The following is a 16,743-nucleotide window of genomic DNA, read 5'->3' on the forward strand; positions in this document are numbered from 1 at the left end:
TGACTAATACAGTTTGAGCATCTGTTGTACACTTCTCCAATTGCATTTTTCTCCCTGCTCCCGGGAGATAACCACTATCTTAAGTTTGGTGATTGTCACTTCCGTGCTTTTTTTTTATAAAACATTGCTAAGTCATGCATTTATTTCTAAGCAATATGTTGTATAGTTTTTTTAGTTTTATAAAAATGGTATTTTATTATTATTTATCTACCACTTGTGTTTTTTCATTCAGTGGTATATTTGTAAGAATTATCCATATTAGAGAGTGTGCCTCTGATAAGTTTTTTTAATATATTAATTAATTAATTAATTAATTTATGGCTGCATTGGGTCTTGGTTGCTGCATGCAGGCTTTCTTTAGTTGCATCGAGCGGAGGCTACTGTTCGTTGTGGTGTGTGGGCTTCTCATTGTGGTGTTCTCTCTTGTTGCGGAGCACAGGCTCCAGGCACGTGGGCTTCAGTAGTTATGGCACGCGGGCTCAGTAGTTGTGGCACGCAGACTCTAGAGTGCAGGCTCAGTAGTCGTGGCACACGGGCTTAGTTGCTCCGTGGCATGTGGGATCTTCCTTGACCAGGGCTCAAACCGTGTCCCCTGCATTGGCAGGCGGATTCTTAACCGCTGCGCCACCAGGGAAGCCCCCTCTGATAAGTTTTTTATTTTTTGCTGCTCTCTGAAAAATTTATTGAATGCATGTACTATTCTTTATCCATTTTCCTGTTGACAAAACATTGCTGCTGTAAGCATTCTTATACATGTTTCCTTGTACACAGTTCTCTAGGGTTCTAGGAGTGGAATTCTGGGAGTGGAATTACTGTATATTAGGATATGTACATCTTTTAGATTAAACAGATATTGCCAAGTTGTTTCCTATAGTGGTTGATCCAGTTTGCACTCCCTCATGCAGCGTCTGAGTTCTCATTTCACCATCACCACAACACTTGGTGTCATCAGATTTTCTATTCTGTTTATTGTTGTTAAATATTAGCCTTATGCTTTTGTACATCTTTTTTCTTTTTTTAATTTGGTGTTATATGAGTCTACCAATGTCAGGACAGCAGATTGAACTTAAGAGAAGTAGGGTGACTTGTTCAAGGTCATGCAGCCAGAAGACATTTGACCCTGGATTTGATGATAGCTCTGCCAACACCAAAGCCAGTGCTTGTTCCTCTGCCCCTCCCTACCTGGGGTTGATGGCACTGATAGTAACAGAGTCTACTCAGTAATTTAAGGACTAATTATGGAATTCTGTGCATTATGTCCTGCTTTTCCTTCTATTTCCTCAACTAACTTTCTTGAGAATTTCCACTATAGCTAGCCTTCTTGTTTTTAAAAAACTTAAAAAAATGTTATAAAAGGGCTAATAAACTTAATAACAAGCCTGACTCTTTGGCCCATTTTTACCAAATATTCATGTTTTTTCTGTCATTGTATTAAGAGCTGACTGTCCTGACCCCCAGAGAGTAATACTGGAGAACTTTTTCCTCTTTCTGATTCAGGAGCATCTAAGGATACAAGACTGCCGTTCTGGGCTGTGTTCCCAAACAGACCACAGTTTCCTTGTGTCATCATGTATTAGAAAGCCTAAAAGCATCTAGGTAGCAAATAAATGAATATGTAGATTCACAGAATGGCATCTGTTTGTGGCTAAAAGCCACTTTTCAGAACAAAAGTGATTGGGCCTCTGTTTAGAAGTTTGGCCAGAGATACAGAATCACTAGATTTTTGTATCTTAGGTAGGTCAGGTTGCTGTTGACAGAGTGGCTCCTTTGGCTCGTTTTTCTTTTAACTTTTTGTTGAAATATAATAACTGAAAAGTGTGTGTGGCTCTGATAAATTGTTGTTGTTTTTACTTTGCTGCTATTTGAAGAATCAGCTGAGTGAATATAATGCTATTATTTATGTACAACTCACTGAATTTTCAAGACCTCAGTACACCATGGACCCAGCACCCAGTCAAGAAACAGATCATCAGCACCTCTTTCTGCCCCTTTGTAGTCACTATCCACCCACCAAAAGATAACCTCTGTTCTGACTTTTCATGACTCAGATCTTAGTTTAGCCTGTTTTTATGCTTTATATAAATGAAGTGATGCAGTGTGTACTCTTCTGTGTCTGTCTGGCTTCTCTTGCTCAACCTTAAAGTTGTGAAATTCCTCCCTGCTGTTGCATATGAACAGTGAATTCTTTGTTTTTTGTGTGGTATACTATTCTGTTGTGGTCCTCTGGATCTTTTTACTCTAGCATTGTCAGTATTTTGCCAGTGATACATGTCTTAGTGTATTGGGGGTGTGTTCTTGCTTTATCTCTGTGTTTTTAAATGAACCTAAAGATAAAGGGTAAGGATTAGAATGGTAAGATATTCAGGTACATTAAAATCAAAGCAGAATGAGCTAGAACTAGTCAAACTGGAAGAATTTTAAGTTCTAGATGGAGGCCATGATCTTGGTTTTTGTATACTTTGATTTGAGATTTTTTTTTTTTTAACCAGAATACTGACCAGATTGTGAATAGGCATATCACACTTAGACTGAAAATCTGATTTCTGTCTAACACTATCACATTTATAGTCTGTTGAAATAAAACATAATTTCTCCAAACTCGGGTGTCCCAGTGTGTGGACCTTGATGCACATGTTGTAGGACTCTGAGCTTGGCAGTATAAATGAGTAAGGAAGCTCTACGGACTAGTCTCTCTGCAACTGAGGCTTTTTATAACCTTCATTTAGTAGAAAAGGGAGGTACCATCAATACTCAAGCTTTACCTTAATATGAGAGAACTTCAAACCATTACCCAGCAAAAAGCTTTTTTTTTTCTTTTCCTTTTTCTTTCTGAGGAGTTAGGCCCCTCGATACTTTTTAGATCACCTGGATTCCTCAGGTAGAATGAGGGGGTATTTTAGGACCCCTAGCAGAGCAGATCTGGAGTTGAACGGGATCTTTAGTGAAACTGAGAGGACTGATAACCTGGAGACTTGATTAGCAGGCTATGCTAGTGAATATGAGTACATTTGGTTGCTTTCTGACTGGAGAAAGGTTAATGAGTACTTGCTGGGCTCTTTCTTGCACACTCCACTAGATCTGTTGATTGAAGCATTCTGGGGCATGAATCTTGGCTCAGAATCTTTAGCTCTACGTGGCTAAAGACTGGGTCTGAGAACGCCATCTGGTGGCTCTCTCTAGATACCCAGTTTAGTGAAGGGGACTCTCGCAATGCCAGTTCATCAGCCATTACAATAACCCAAGGGGAGAAAACACATCAAGAATATGTTCTGCCATAGTTTCATCTATGCAGGTGAAAAAGAGTAGCCCATTTAATAGTATAAGCAGGAACAATAATAAAAGTTATTATACTAGATCTTAGGGTATTTCTAGTCAAGATGCCATTTTTAGAGAGATATCAATCATTGAAATTCCACCTCCCAGCCTTTAAATGGCAAGATCTTTATTAGAAATATACTACTTAGAGAGTTTGACTATTTGCTTTTGACATGCATATTTTATCCTAATTGAATTAGTTATTAAATTTCATAAGATCTCATAGTGGTACACTATGTACATTGCTTGAGACTTACAAAAATAGCATTGCATCCTATTTTTACCAGTGTAGATCAAATTAATGAGAATTCACGTCACAAATTTAATGCTTCAGCCAAGAATAGTACATTTCTTTCCACAAGTAACTTGGCAAGTTCCAAAAAGATCCCTCAGTGACTATGTTCAATTAATTGTGGAGCACCTAGGGAACTGGAAGTTAAAGTAAGTGTGAATGGAGGCCATGTGGATCTCATTTTGTCTTATAAGTGCTCATAATACCTACTATCTCTTAGGAATTTTAAGAAGTATAATTTTTATAAGGCACTTTAAGCTCTTGAGGGAAAACTCTCTATAGATTAAAATGTTACTAGTTTGTACTATACTATCCTGTTTATCCAGGTTATGGTCAAACATATTTGACTAATCATTATATGTGTTTGTTTGGACTCTGTTTTTTAAGTTTACCTTACAGCAATGTCAGTAATAATTGCAAGGCTTTAAAATTTGCATATTTTGCTTTTTCTTAGAAATGTTTTTCCTTCCTTTCAGGTAACAAATATACTCTAGAGACTAGACCAAACCAAGAAGGCATTGATGTAAGACAAGAGCTACTGAAATTCCATTCTACTTATTATTCATCCAACTTAATGGCTATTTGTGTTTTAGGTCGAGGTAAGAATCCTTAAAATTTTTTCATGGTGTTGGATAATCTTAGTTTTCCACTTTGGCTTTTTCAAAGTATTGGAAGAAGGATATAAGACACTTCCTTTTATCTGTTCAGAGGCTTTTGAAAATGATCTTGTCGGAGAATATGTGGAGGGGAATTTTGTTTTTAACTCACTGTGTTCTAAAAAGAAGCTTAGGTGATTTTAAATGGAGACCTGAAGAAAATATAAATTAATAGCAAGGGAAGGAAGTATAAAGGACAAGATTGAGAGATTTGACCTTATGAAATTCAAAAAAACAAAAAAATTAAAAGACAAATGATTATAAACTAGGAAAACTATTAGAAAGCAACAAAGTTTGATATTGTTTCCCCTATTAAATTACCATAATTTTGGTTTGGGCTTTGTTTTAACTAATACCCATTATGAGGAGAGGTGCTCTTGTATTTGTGGTGTATACAATTTATGCAATTCCTCCACACTTTCTGGAGGACAGTTTAAGATGCATCACCCTAAAAAGTACATTTTTACTTCTAGAAGTGCAATCTAAGGAAATAATCAGAGTTGTTCCAGGTGATGTACGAGGATGTTTCTGTATAGTATTTATTAGTGAAAAGTTAGATGTAAGCTAAATGTTCATTAACAGAAGATTGGTTAAATAATGATGTTATAGGTATATAATAGAGCATCTTATAGAAAATAGCATCCCTTCTCCCACTTCCTCTCCTCTCACCTACTTTATTTTTCTTTAAAACATTTATCACCACCTGAAATATTAAATATTCTTTATTGTTGTCTGCTGTACCAGAATGTAAGTTACTTGAGAATAGAAACTGTTTTGTTCACTGCTTTGTCTGGTTTAGTGCTTGACACATCATAAGTACTCGGTAAGTAAATATTGAATGAATAAATAGTTTCATGACAGTGTTTTCATAACTTGGGAAAATATTCTTATTGTATTAAGTAGAAAACAAAAGCACTCTGTAAAAGCACTGTGTGCTATCTGATCCCATTTGGGGATTTCTAAAAAGTTCTAATAGACATAAATGGGAGACATAAGACAAAGTAGAAAAACATACCAGAAATTTAATAATGTGGTATAGTAGTTAAGAACTCATGCTCTAGAGTCTGAGAGCTTGGGTTTGAATTCCTAATACACCACCTACTCAGTATATAGTGGCTATGAGCTAACAAAGTTACTTCAGTTCTCTGCACTTCAGTTTTTGCATTTGTAAAATGGAGGTGGTACCTCATACCTTTTATGAGGTTTAATAGAGATAATGCAGAAAAAGTGCACAGTGCCTGGCAACACAGGAAATGCTCTATAAATGGTAGCTGCTTTCAGCATTCCATAATCATGAGCTTATGGGCGACTTTTGTTTTTGGTTTTGTTTTTTTGCTTTTGTTTTTCAAAGTATTCTGCTATTGACAAATGTTACTTTTGTGGGTAGAAAATAAACAACTATATATATTTTAACTTGGTAATAGGAACAAGGATATAAAATGGGTCCAAGGAGTAAGGCTAATAAAAAGTGTATGTTATGATCCTGTGTGCTTTCTAAAGGTAGGTAGATCTATAGAGTGTTAAAAAATATCACTTGGTATTTAGAGCCTAGTCCTGGGAGTAGGTTTCTAAGCTGTGTTTTTGTCCATGTCATCTTGAGATAAAACACATGATTTCAATAAGCACTTATTAGGCAAGTAATAACGACAACAGATGACCCTACGTAAGCCCTGCCCTCAGTGTTCTTGGTTTAGTGGAAATGACAGAACAAGCATCTGAAAGAGACAAAGAGTTTCTTTGTTCCAGTTCCCTCTCCCAGTGTGACTGACCTCCTGTGCTCAGCTCAGTGGATTTGATGACATGTCTGGGAGAAGTGTCCTTACAGTACACTGGTGTGTGGAGGAAACAGGATCTCTTAAAGGATTAATAGATAATCCTCTCCTTCTTCTAGGAGGAGGGGAGAGGAAGAGTAACCATGTGGAAGGATCTCTGTCACAAAGGGACAAAAAAGTTTTTCTCTCTTCTCCCACGGGGTCCTCCCTCTAGTTGTGGCAGCACCAATTACCTGGACACTTGACAAATAGGTAACTGTCAAGTAGAGACCTTAGGATTGCCAAGTCCTGGTAATGTAAAGATGAATGGGACTCAGTTCCCTGATCTCTGGTGGCTCATAGTGAAGACAGATGGTGCATTATTGTACAGCTCCCTTACCTTTAAAAAGCTACATGGTGAATTTGTGCTTCTAAAAGGAAAGGCCTACCCTAGTAGAACCTTGCTCTAAAGGGCCTCGCTGTCATCAGCACTTCAGGTTGACAAATCATTGTTGACTGCCCATCTTGTTTCCAGTTATGTGTCCCATCTGTGTGTCTCTTTATGTCTTTATGTCAGTTGTCTCTGACATCTCTTGCTCCAAATATACCCGGTTCATTCCCGAGTTCACTTGTATAACAAGCAGCCATGAGTTGGCCTTTTATTTGGCTCTGGACATTTTAGGGTCCTTCATACATGTCAAAAAAATTAAAGTAAAAATACATATGTTTTATAAATAAAGTGCACATGCCCACATTCATAGGCCTAAAAGAGAACTTCATATTATCTATAGGCAATTCTCATATAGTGATTAAGTGCTTTTTAGAGAGTTCATGGAAAAGTTCAAAATGGGTCCTAGAATATCAAGGGAAATTTCTTATTCGTTTCAAATGCTTCCTGACAGTAACAAGTAATGAATGTTTATACCATTTATAAATAACCTATTTTTGAGGAGGCAGAATCAAGGTGAGTGGTTATCTTGTTTATAAAAAGATAACCTTTTCCACTTTTTTTCTTTTTAGAATAATAGTAATATGTGTGCACAGAAAAAAATTTATCCCATACAGAAAGATATAAAATGGAAAGCATGTTCTTCTTTATCCCACCTTATGACCACTATGCCCTCTCCTCAAAGATAGTCACTTTATATCATTTTTTGTTATACTTCCAAAAGTAGAATTTTGTTAATATACTTGGATTTATGTGTCTGTTAAAAAATTAAATGAGATTATACTACATGGCACTGAAGTCTGTGGTTTTCACTTAATAGAGCTTTGAGATATTTTCATATCAGCACATACAGACCTCTCCCTCATTAATGGCTACATAATATTCCAGTATACAGACTTTTCGTAACATGCACACATTGATAGATGTTTAGGTCATTTCCAGTTTTTATTGTTGTTATAAATGGTGTTGCAGTGAACATCTCATACTTTTGCAAATACAATTGTCCATTAAAAATATAGATAGATGATAACATAGAAGAACTTCACATAAGTGACTATATAATCTTATCAACAATTACAAATCTTTGCATGAGTTTGATACAGTATGGTACAGAATCATATAGTGTTAGACCTTGAAGAGACTTGTGAACATCCTACCCTGTTTTCGTGTTTTATAGAACCTGGAGTGGTTAAACATTTTGTCCAAATAGTCTCTTGACATAATTGGTTGGTGAAGTTGGAGTTAGAATTGAACACCTAGGATTCTTCTCACCATTTTATACTATTCCCCCACAAAATCAATTACTTAAAAACTCTAATATTGGGCTTCCCTGGTGGCGCAGTGGTTGAGAGTCTGCCTGCCAATGCAGGGGACACAGGTTCGTGCCCCGGTCCGGGAGGATCCCACATGCCGCGGAGCGGCTGGGCCTGTGAGCCATGGCCGCTGAGCCTGTGTGTCCGGAGCCTGTGCTCCACAACGGGAGAGGCCACAACAGTGAGAGGCCCGCGTACCGCAAAAAACAAACAAACCGAAAAAACCTCTAATATTTGACTTTTAGCAATGGGTTTAGACTGTGTCTATTTATAAAGTTAATGTTATAATCTGTCAGCTAGTGGTTTCGTATGTGCCTTTTGGGAATTGTAGATAAAATAGTTTCCAAATGCCACTCATTATTCTATTATTGTTTCCAATATTTGTTTGAAATTTATTGCAAGATAATATTTGTAAAACAGTTTTTTAAACTATAAGGTGGCAGATATGTGTGAGGTATAATCAATATCAATACTGCAGAGCTTCATTAGTTATATAGGCACTGGTGGGATTTTACTGAATGCTTCAACTTTATCAGATGGAGTTTTTTAAAAATTCCTAGGTTTTCCTTTTAACAGTCCTGAGATTTTTCAGGTGATCGTAAGGTGTTTTCTCCCCCCCCCCCAGCTTTATTGAGATATAATTAAAATATAACATTGTATAAATTTAAGGTATACAGGGACTTCCCTGGTGGTGCAGTGGTTAAGAATCCGCCTGCCAATGCAGGGGACACGGGTTCGATCCCTGCTCTGGGAAGATCCCACATGCCGTGGAGCAACTAAGCCCATGCGCCACAACTACTGAGCCTGCAAGCCACAACTACTGAGCCCGTGTGCCACAACTGCTGAAGCCTGAACACCTAGAGCCCATGCTCCTCAACAAAGAGAAGCCACCGCAATGAGAAGCCCACGCACTGCAATGAAGAGTAGCCCCCGCTTGCTTCAAGTAGAGAAAGCCCATGTGCAGTAATGAAGACCCAACGCAGCCAAAAATAACTAAATTTATTAAAAAAAAAAAACTTAAGGTGTACAACATAGTGATTTTATATATGTGTATATAATCCTAAGATTTTTAAATACTACCCATCATGTGTTATGATTAGTTTAAGTTCTGTTTCCATTGTCTGTTTTCTTGTAGAATCTTTAGATGACTTGACTGATTTGGTGGTGAAGTTATTTTCTGAAGTGGAGAACAAAAATGTCCCATTGCCAGAATTTCCTGAACATCCTTTCCAAGAAGAACATCTTAAAGTAAGTGCATGTATTTCTAGTATTTTTTTCTTTTTTAAATTTATGGACATAATATATGCCTGGTTTACCAAAGAGTACATGAACATTTTTGGAGGTTCTATTATTTATATAGTTTTTAATATTTGGTTTATATTAAAATCAAATCAATTTCACATTTATTAGGGACGTGTATCACCAAAAAGATAACAATATGTTCTGATCCTTGCATGTTAAAAGTAGTTTTGGTAGCTATAACCTTGGCAGACTGTAGAAGCTGTTATCCAGTGCCAGAAGGCAAGTATCCAAAAGTATTGAGCTGCATGGTCAAGGGGACCAAACATGGACTGCATACCAACTGTAATGAAATCCCACTAAGAAAGAGCCCAGGTCATTTATTTCTGTGTGGTCAGTATGGTTTTCTCTGGCAGTAGATTCTCTCCTGAATTTGGGATTTTTCCATGAAAATCGGTATTTTTTTTCTTTTTTTGAAAATCACTATTCTTCATAGTTTGTAAGTATTTTATTCAGCAGGAGTTGTGCAGAGCTAACCTTTTGCGATTTGTTTGTTTTATTCTTTCCCCAGCAACTTTACAAAATAGTACCCATTAAGGACATTAGGAATCTTTATGTGACATTTCCCATACCTGACCTTCAGAAATACTACAAATCAAATCCGGGTCATTATCTTGGTCATCTCATTGGACATGAAGGTCCTGGGAGTCTGTTATCAGAACTTAAATCAAAGGGTGAGTCTCTTGGACACCAGCTTCTGAGGGTAGTACCCCACCTCCACCATATGTTTTTACTCTGACTCTCATTTCTCCTAAATATTTTCCTGTGAAGGAACATTTTCAGATGATACCGTTTAGGGTTGATGAGAGTGGGGTGTTGGTTGTTAGTACGCTTTTGTTTTTTGCTTTGGGGTTTTTGTTTTTCCATAATTTGTTTTATCCTTCAGTATTGAGCTGTGAAGTTTACATATTTCAAAAGGTGTTGTAGTGCATGTTTTGAATAAGATAGAGGTTAAAAAAAGTAAAAGCTCACATTAGGTATTCTTTACCATCTCTGTGAAATGTGCTGAAATGTCTGTTTGCCTGCTCTTATCCATCAAACCAAAGGGTGTATTAGGATCACTCAATAGATTTCCAAGGTTCCTCTCCATTCAGACTCTTTTTATATAACACTTAAGCACAGTCATCTACTCTTAATTTGGGAAACGATTTGAGGCGTCCCAAGGAAAGTCCCCAAACTAAAAAAATCACTTGAATCTTTTGCAGTGTCTGAACTGCTTTTCAGTGCTTTTCTGAACTGATTTTTTTTCCAGTCTTTTCTGCAAGAGGGCCGTTCTGTATGTTCCATTGGGAGCATACAGAATGAATTTTTTTTTTTTTTTAATTCCTTGTCTTAAAAGAAGACACACATGCGATCATGTTGATTTCCTTTGAATGTTACAGGCTGGGTAAATACTCTTGTTGGTGGGCAGAAGGAAGGAGCCCGAGGTTTTATGTTTTTTATCATTAATGTGGACTTGACTGAGGAAGGATTATGTAAGTATTGACCTTTTTGTTTTTGAATGAAAATTGATTTCTTATGATTTACTTTTATTAACTTAGGCTGTGGATCTGTTTTTTGCTGTAGAGCTATAAACACTTTAATTCATACCATTTTATCCATTGTATTTTTCATGTGTAACTTCATTTCATGGATGATTTTCCCTCCTTAACAACTGATCATTATGTTGCACTTGTAAAATGTGTACTTGACTTTTTGTTTGCTCATTTACTACCCCAAAGCCCCTTCAGTCACATATACCAAATCCTGGAGGGCCATGTATATGGGACCCTAAAACCAGTCTCAGGGAGGTGAGAACTCACTCCATCTCTAAGAGGGACCATTTTCTACTTACCTGACTTTACCTTAGGAGTGAGCTCATTGCTTTGAAGGATTCGAGGACTGAATGGTTTTTAAGTGTGCCCCTTTTTTCCAGTACATGTTGAAGATATAATTTTGCACATGTTTCAATACATTCAGAAGTTACGTGCAGAAGGACCTCAAGAATGGGTTTTCCAAGAGTGCAAGGTATGTTTGTTTCACCAAAATTTTTCTTAAGGAAATTTTTCAAGAAACAAATATATGTGAATTAATTTAAATATAAGGAAAAGGAAAGAAATCAGACTGCTTTTCTATCCCTCAGAAGAAAGTCAGCAGTTTCTTGAACTTTTATCTATCAGGACTTACTCTGTTCTCTGCCGACCTGAAGTTGTATGAGCTGTGTCATTTTCAGATCTCGTGATAAAAATTTGTAGCATACTCTCAAAGAAACAGTGAATTGTTATATATATGATTGTGTTCTTAAAAGTGATTTTATTGTCGTATGTATGGAAAAGCCTGGCCTTTTTTTTTGCATAAAACAGAAGGTATTTGTCTTTTAAATGTTTAAAGCCTTCTTTTAGGAGTTTTTTAAAATATCTACTATATAATTAAGGACTATCAGGACTCTGAAATGTATTTTAGGATAAGAGATAACCTCTTTACATAGATAAAAGTTGAAAGGTATAATCTCTGCTTGTGAAACTTATGACAATAAGTTCTAATCAGGCTGCAGTTCTCTGAAAGGGTCAGCAAAATCATCATGTATGCAACTGTTGGATCTCACAAGCTTCCTCCACAGTTTTCCTAATTCTTTGACTAATAGTTTCAACAGAATCATATTCTTTGTTTGTTATTTTCATTCATGTTCTGTACATTCCTAAATCAAGCATAGCTATTTTTTCAGGAAGTGTGATAGTTAAATATGGAGTAGAAAGTCTATAGTGCAAACCAATCCCTCCCCCAAAAAAAGTATTTCTAAATAATAGGTGACTTACGTCTAATTGATTTAATTTTCCGTTTAGGACTTGAATGCTGTTGCTTTTAGGTTTAAAGATAAAGAGAGGCCACGGGGTTATACCTCTAAGATTGCAGGAATATTGCATGTAAGTTTATTGTTATTTTACTCTATACATTGGCATGTAGAGTATTTCAGTGATCTTGTATAAATAATATTACTTTCATTACTACACAAATGATAAAAATTGAAGGTATAGTCTAAAACTTTAGACTTCGTAGCAACCAGGTAAAATTTGATGTGAAGACATTCTTTAAATCTTAATTTTCATCATCCTAAAAATCATCATCTGTAATATTTTCATTTCATAGACATTTTGCTTGTTGGCTTTGAATATTTTTCAATTCTACAGTGTGTCAGGTGCTACTTACGTGAAAGCTATAAATCATCCACTTTTCTCCATTTCCATTGCTACCACCCTCATATGAGCTGCCAGCATTTCTTGCCTGGACTACCATCATAGTCTCTTACCTGGGTTTCCTGTTTGCCTTCTTCTGCCCCACCATAGTTTATTTTTCCAGCCTCAGTGATCTTTGGAAGACCCAAATCAGATTGTTCCACTCCTCTGTGTCAAGTAAGTTTCCCATCAGAGTTGGAACAGATCTAAGTTTTTACCTTGACCTACATGGCAGTCTGGTCCCAGCCTCTCTCTGACTGAATTCCACACCACTTCCATTCCACTCCAGCTACACTGGCTATGTGCCTAATCTTCAAGCATTAAGTTTACTCCTCCCTCTCAGGGCCCTGACATTTGCTGTTTTCTCTGCCTGGAACACTTCTGGTTTTTCCATGACTAGGTTCTTCTTATCATTTGGGTCTCCACTCAGATGTTTCTCCCTCAGAGAGACCTTCCCTGACCTCCCAATCATGACCCTGCCCCTTTTAAAATTTTCTTCATAGCACCTATCACTATAATGACAGTATTTGTTTGTTTGTTGTCTGCCTCCCTCCCAATTAGAATATAAGCTCCTTAGAGAGCAGGGACATCATCTGTCTTATCTACCATTGTATCCACAGCAGCACCTAGAACAGTGCCTGGCACAGAGTAGGTGTTCATTACATACTTGTTGAATGAATGAATCAGTCTATCAGTAAGTTGCTCGTACTAAAAAGCATCTTCTACATTATTTTTCTTTACTAACTGAAAATATAAGCCATTTTTCCTACATAGCAACTCTCTAAATGCTTGTCTGATTTCATTCATAGAAATTTGAGTAGAAATTCTGTTTATTAAAATGTATCTACTTTATATTAAGAATCCTACAGGTGTCAGCATTTAATCATCAAATTTTCTTTATTAACAGTACTCAGTTTTAGCTAGAGGTATTACTCACATTTTTCCCTGAAAAAATGTGATTTTGTTCTCTATAATGTAAGTGTGTTTAGGGGTTAACTGCAGAATCATCCCACAATATGAAATTGTTTAAAGTGTGGTAGGAAAGAGAAAAGATTCAGAAATTTTTCCAGTGGAGTAAAATTTAATTGAAGGGAAGAGGGGGGTGTAAAATAGAGGATTTAACATGTTAGAGATCTGTTTGCTTTAATAAGTTAGAGTCTGTTGTAGCCTTGCAAATTTTATTTATTTCTTTTTCTTTTAAAAAGTACTATCCCCTAGAAGAAGTGCTCACAGCTGAATATTTACTGGAAGAATTTAGACCCGATTTAATAGAGATGGTTCTCGATAAACTCAGACCAGAAAATGTCAGGTGAGTTGCTCTACAGATTTTCCTGTTACATACTAAATTTTCAAAAATGATTGGAATCTGAAAATTTGAAATTGTGAATAAAGTGCTTTTAAAGTTTTTATCAAGCATGATTACAAAAGTGGAGAGAATAAGTATAATGAAACAGTACCAAACTTAAACAGTCACGGCCGGTCTTTTTTATCTTTACCTACACTTGTTCACTCATCCTCCCTCCACTCTATTTATTTAAATTAATTAACTAATTAATTAATTTTTGGCTGCATTGGGTCTTTGTTAGTGCGCCTGAGCTTTCTCTAGTTGCGGTGAGCAGGGGCTACTCTTCGTTGTGGTGCGCGAGCTTCTCATTGCAATGGCTTCTTTTGTTGTGGAGCACGGGCTCTAGGTGCACGGGCTTCAGTAGTTGTGGCACGTGGGCTCAGTAGTTGTTGCTTGCAGGCTCTAGAGCACAGGCTCGGTAGTTGTGGCACACAGGCTTAGTTGCTCCGTGGCATGTGGGATCTTCCTGGACCAGGGACAGAACCCGTGTCCCCTGCGTTGGCAGGCGGATTCTTAACCACTGTGCCACCAGGGAAGACCCTTCCCTCCACTCTAGGTTATTTTAAGTCAATATCTCGAACACATGAAGATTCTTTTTTTTTAACATAATCATAATTTCATTATGAATAAAATATAGTAATAGATCGTCTTAACCTGGCTTCATCCTTACTCAAGTACTAGAAGTGTCAGCTCACTTATCTGGTTTAAAAAGCAAGTGAGAACACCCTCTTTTTTTTTAAGTAGAAGTAAGGATTACAACCTCAGAATGCTTCTGACTGACCCGTTGTTAACCAGGAGATCAAAAGTTGGAGGAGCTCTTACAGTAACAAGTACTCCTGTTAGAGGAGGGTCAGCCCTAAAGAGCTTATGAACTACATGATGTTTCTGCCTTAGAATTTAATTTCATCTATATTTTCTGAAGTCAAGAATAAAAGGAATACACTTGACTGGCACATACTTTGCATTTTTTCTTTTTCTCCTCTTTTGAGCACATATTTCCAAAATTCTCCTGGGAACTTAGTGATTGAGTAAATATGTTTTTTGGAATAGTCATTTTATGAATAAAATCAACAATGTGGTAGAACTTTTTGAAGAAAAAAATCCTCTGACAGAACTATTCTATCAAAGTCGTTTTCCTAGTTACCATTGTTTGAACTTTTTCAGATGTATCCCAGCAACAAACAGTAGGAAAATTAAGTTAAAAGGAATATTATTGCTGTTTACACAAATCTGTATATGTGATAAAATGACATAGAACTATACACACACATTGTACCAACACCAATTTTGTTTGTGCACATGGTACCAACATTGTACCAACACCAACACCGATTTATAATCTAATTTATAATACTTTTGATATTGTACTATATTATAATTATGTAAAATGTAACCATTGAGGGAAACTAGGTGAAGAGTACACAGGACTGCCCTGTACTATTTTTGCAACTTCCTAACTGTAGGAATTTATTATTATATCAAAACAAAAACTTTTTAAGTTAAAAAAATTATTTTACAATAGCAACAAAAACATAAAATATTTAGGAATGAATTTAACCAAAGATAAACAAGACCTCTACACAAAAAACTACAAAACAGTGCCCAGAGATATTAAAGACCTTGTTTGTAGATTAGGAGACTTGATTTTATTAAAATGTCCATTCTCTCCCATTTGATTCACAGGCTTAGTGTAATCACAATCAAAATCCTAGTAGGCTTTTTTTTCTTTTAGAAATTGGTAAGCTAATTCCAAAATTCATAAGGATCTACAAAAGACCTAGATTACCCATAACACTCTTGCACAAAAAAACAAAAGTTGGAGGACTAAAACTGCCAAATTTGAAAGCTTGCTATAAAGCTACAGTACTTAAGACATTGTAGTATTGGCATAAAGATAGGCAAAGAAATCATTAGTACAGAACAGAGTCTAGAAATAAGCCCACACATATATGATCAATTGATTTCTTTTTTATTGTGGTAAAAAAAACCCCACATAACATAATATTTATCATCTTAACCTTTTTTTGGCCATGCCATGCAGCATGTGGGATCTTACTTCCCAGACCAGGGATTGAATCCGTGCCGCCTGCAGTGTAAGCCCAGAGTCTTAACCACCGGACCACCAGGGAGGTCCCCATCTTAACTGTTTTTAAGTGTACAATTCAGTAGTGTTAAGTATATTTGTATTGTTGTGAAACGTCTCCAGAACTTTTTTATCTTGCAAAACTGAATCTATACCCATTAAACAACTCCTCCTCTTACCCTTCCCAACCCCACCATATCCTGTTCATAGCCGTTCTACTTTCTCTTTGTGTGAATTTGACTACTTAGATACCTAATATAGATGGACTCGTGAAACATGTCTTTATTTCACTTAGCATAACATCCTTAAGGTTCATCTATCTTGTAGCATGTGACAGGATTTCCTTCCTTTTTAATGCTAAATAGTATTCCATAGTATGTATACACCACATTTTCTTTATCCATTAATCATTGGTCAGTTGATCTTTTTGACAAAAGCACCGACATAATTAAAATGGGAAAGGAAAATCTTTTCAACAAATGGTGCTCTTCCACATGCTGCATAGCCACATGGAAGAAAAGGTTAAATGTGACCTTTACCTCACAACATTCACAAAAATTAATTTGAGATAGATCATAGACCTCAGTATAAAGGCTAAAACTAGAAAACTTCTAGGAGAAAATACAGTTTGAAAATATCTTTAAAACCTTGAGATAAGCAAAGATTTTTTAGAACATAAAAAGCAGTAACCATTAAAGAAAAGACATTGATAAATTGGACTTCATCAAGATTAAGAACTTCTGTTCTTAAGGTGATTTATGCATTTGCTTAGATGATTAAAATACAAGGAAGAAAAATACTCAGAACACACGTTAAATCATTTTAGGTAAGTAAAGCAGTTTACTTATTTCTGTTTTCCTCAATGTACCTTATATATTCTGAAGAAAATAAAAACACCTAAATTCTGTTGAATTTTATTATATACCTTCTAAAAACAAAACCTCCTATCAAAATGAGGAGAAAGAGCTTTAAACTTAATCATAAAACTCAGTAAACACTTTTTAAGGTTTCTTCACCTACTAGTCATGC

The 16,743-nt window shown here is 36.2% G+C and overlaps 1 protein-coding gene across 4 annotated transcripts in view; it reads left to right on the plus strand.

Moving 5' to 3' along the window:
* The window catches only part of IDE (insulin degrading enzyme), a 112,851-nt gene that overhangs the window by 51,787 nt on the left and 44,321 nt on the right, over positions 1–16,743 (plus strand). For all 4 annotated transcript variants that reach the window (XM_082855031.1, XM_082855028.1, XM_082855030.1 and 1 more), the window contains exons 5-11: positions 4,084–4,206; positions 8,911–9,023; positions 9,586–9,748; positions 10,457–10,549; positions 10,990–11,081; positions 11,897–11,977; positions 13,492–13,595. In XM_082855031.1, coding sequence (XP_082711157.1) covers positions 4,084–4,206; positions 8,911–9,023; positions 9,586–9,748; positions 10,457–10,549; positions 10,990–11,081; positions 11,897–11,977; positions 13,492–13,595 — 769 coding nt within the window. The remainder of the gene's footprint in view (positions 1–4,083; positions 4,207–8,910; positions 9,024–9,585; positions 9,749–10,456; positions 10,550–10,989; positions 11,082–11,896; positions 11,978–13,491; positions 13,596–16,743) is intronic.

Source organism: Leucopleurus acutus, assembly GCF_964270905.1.
Source record: "Leucopleurus acutus genome assembly, chromosome: 14".
Lineage (NCBI taxonomy): Eukaryota > Metazoa > Chordata > Mammalia > Artiodactyla > Delphinidae > Leucopleurus > Leucopleurus acutus.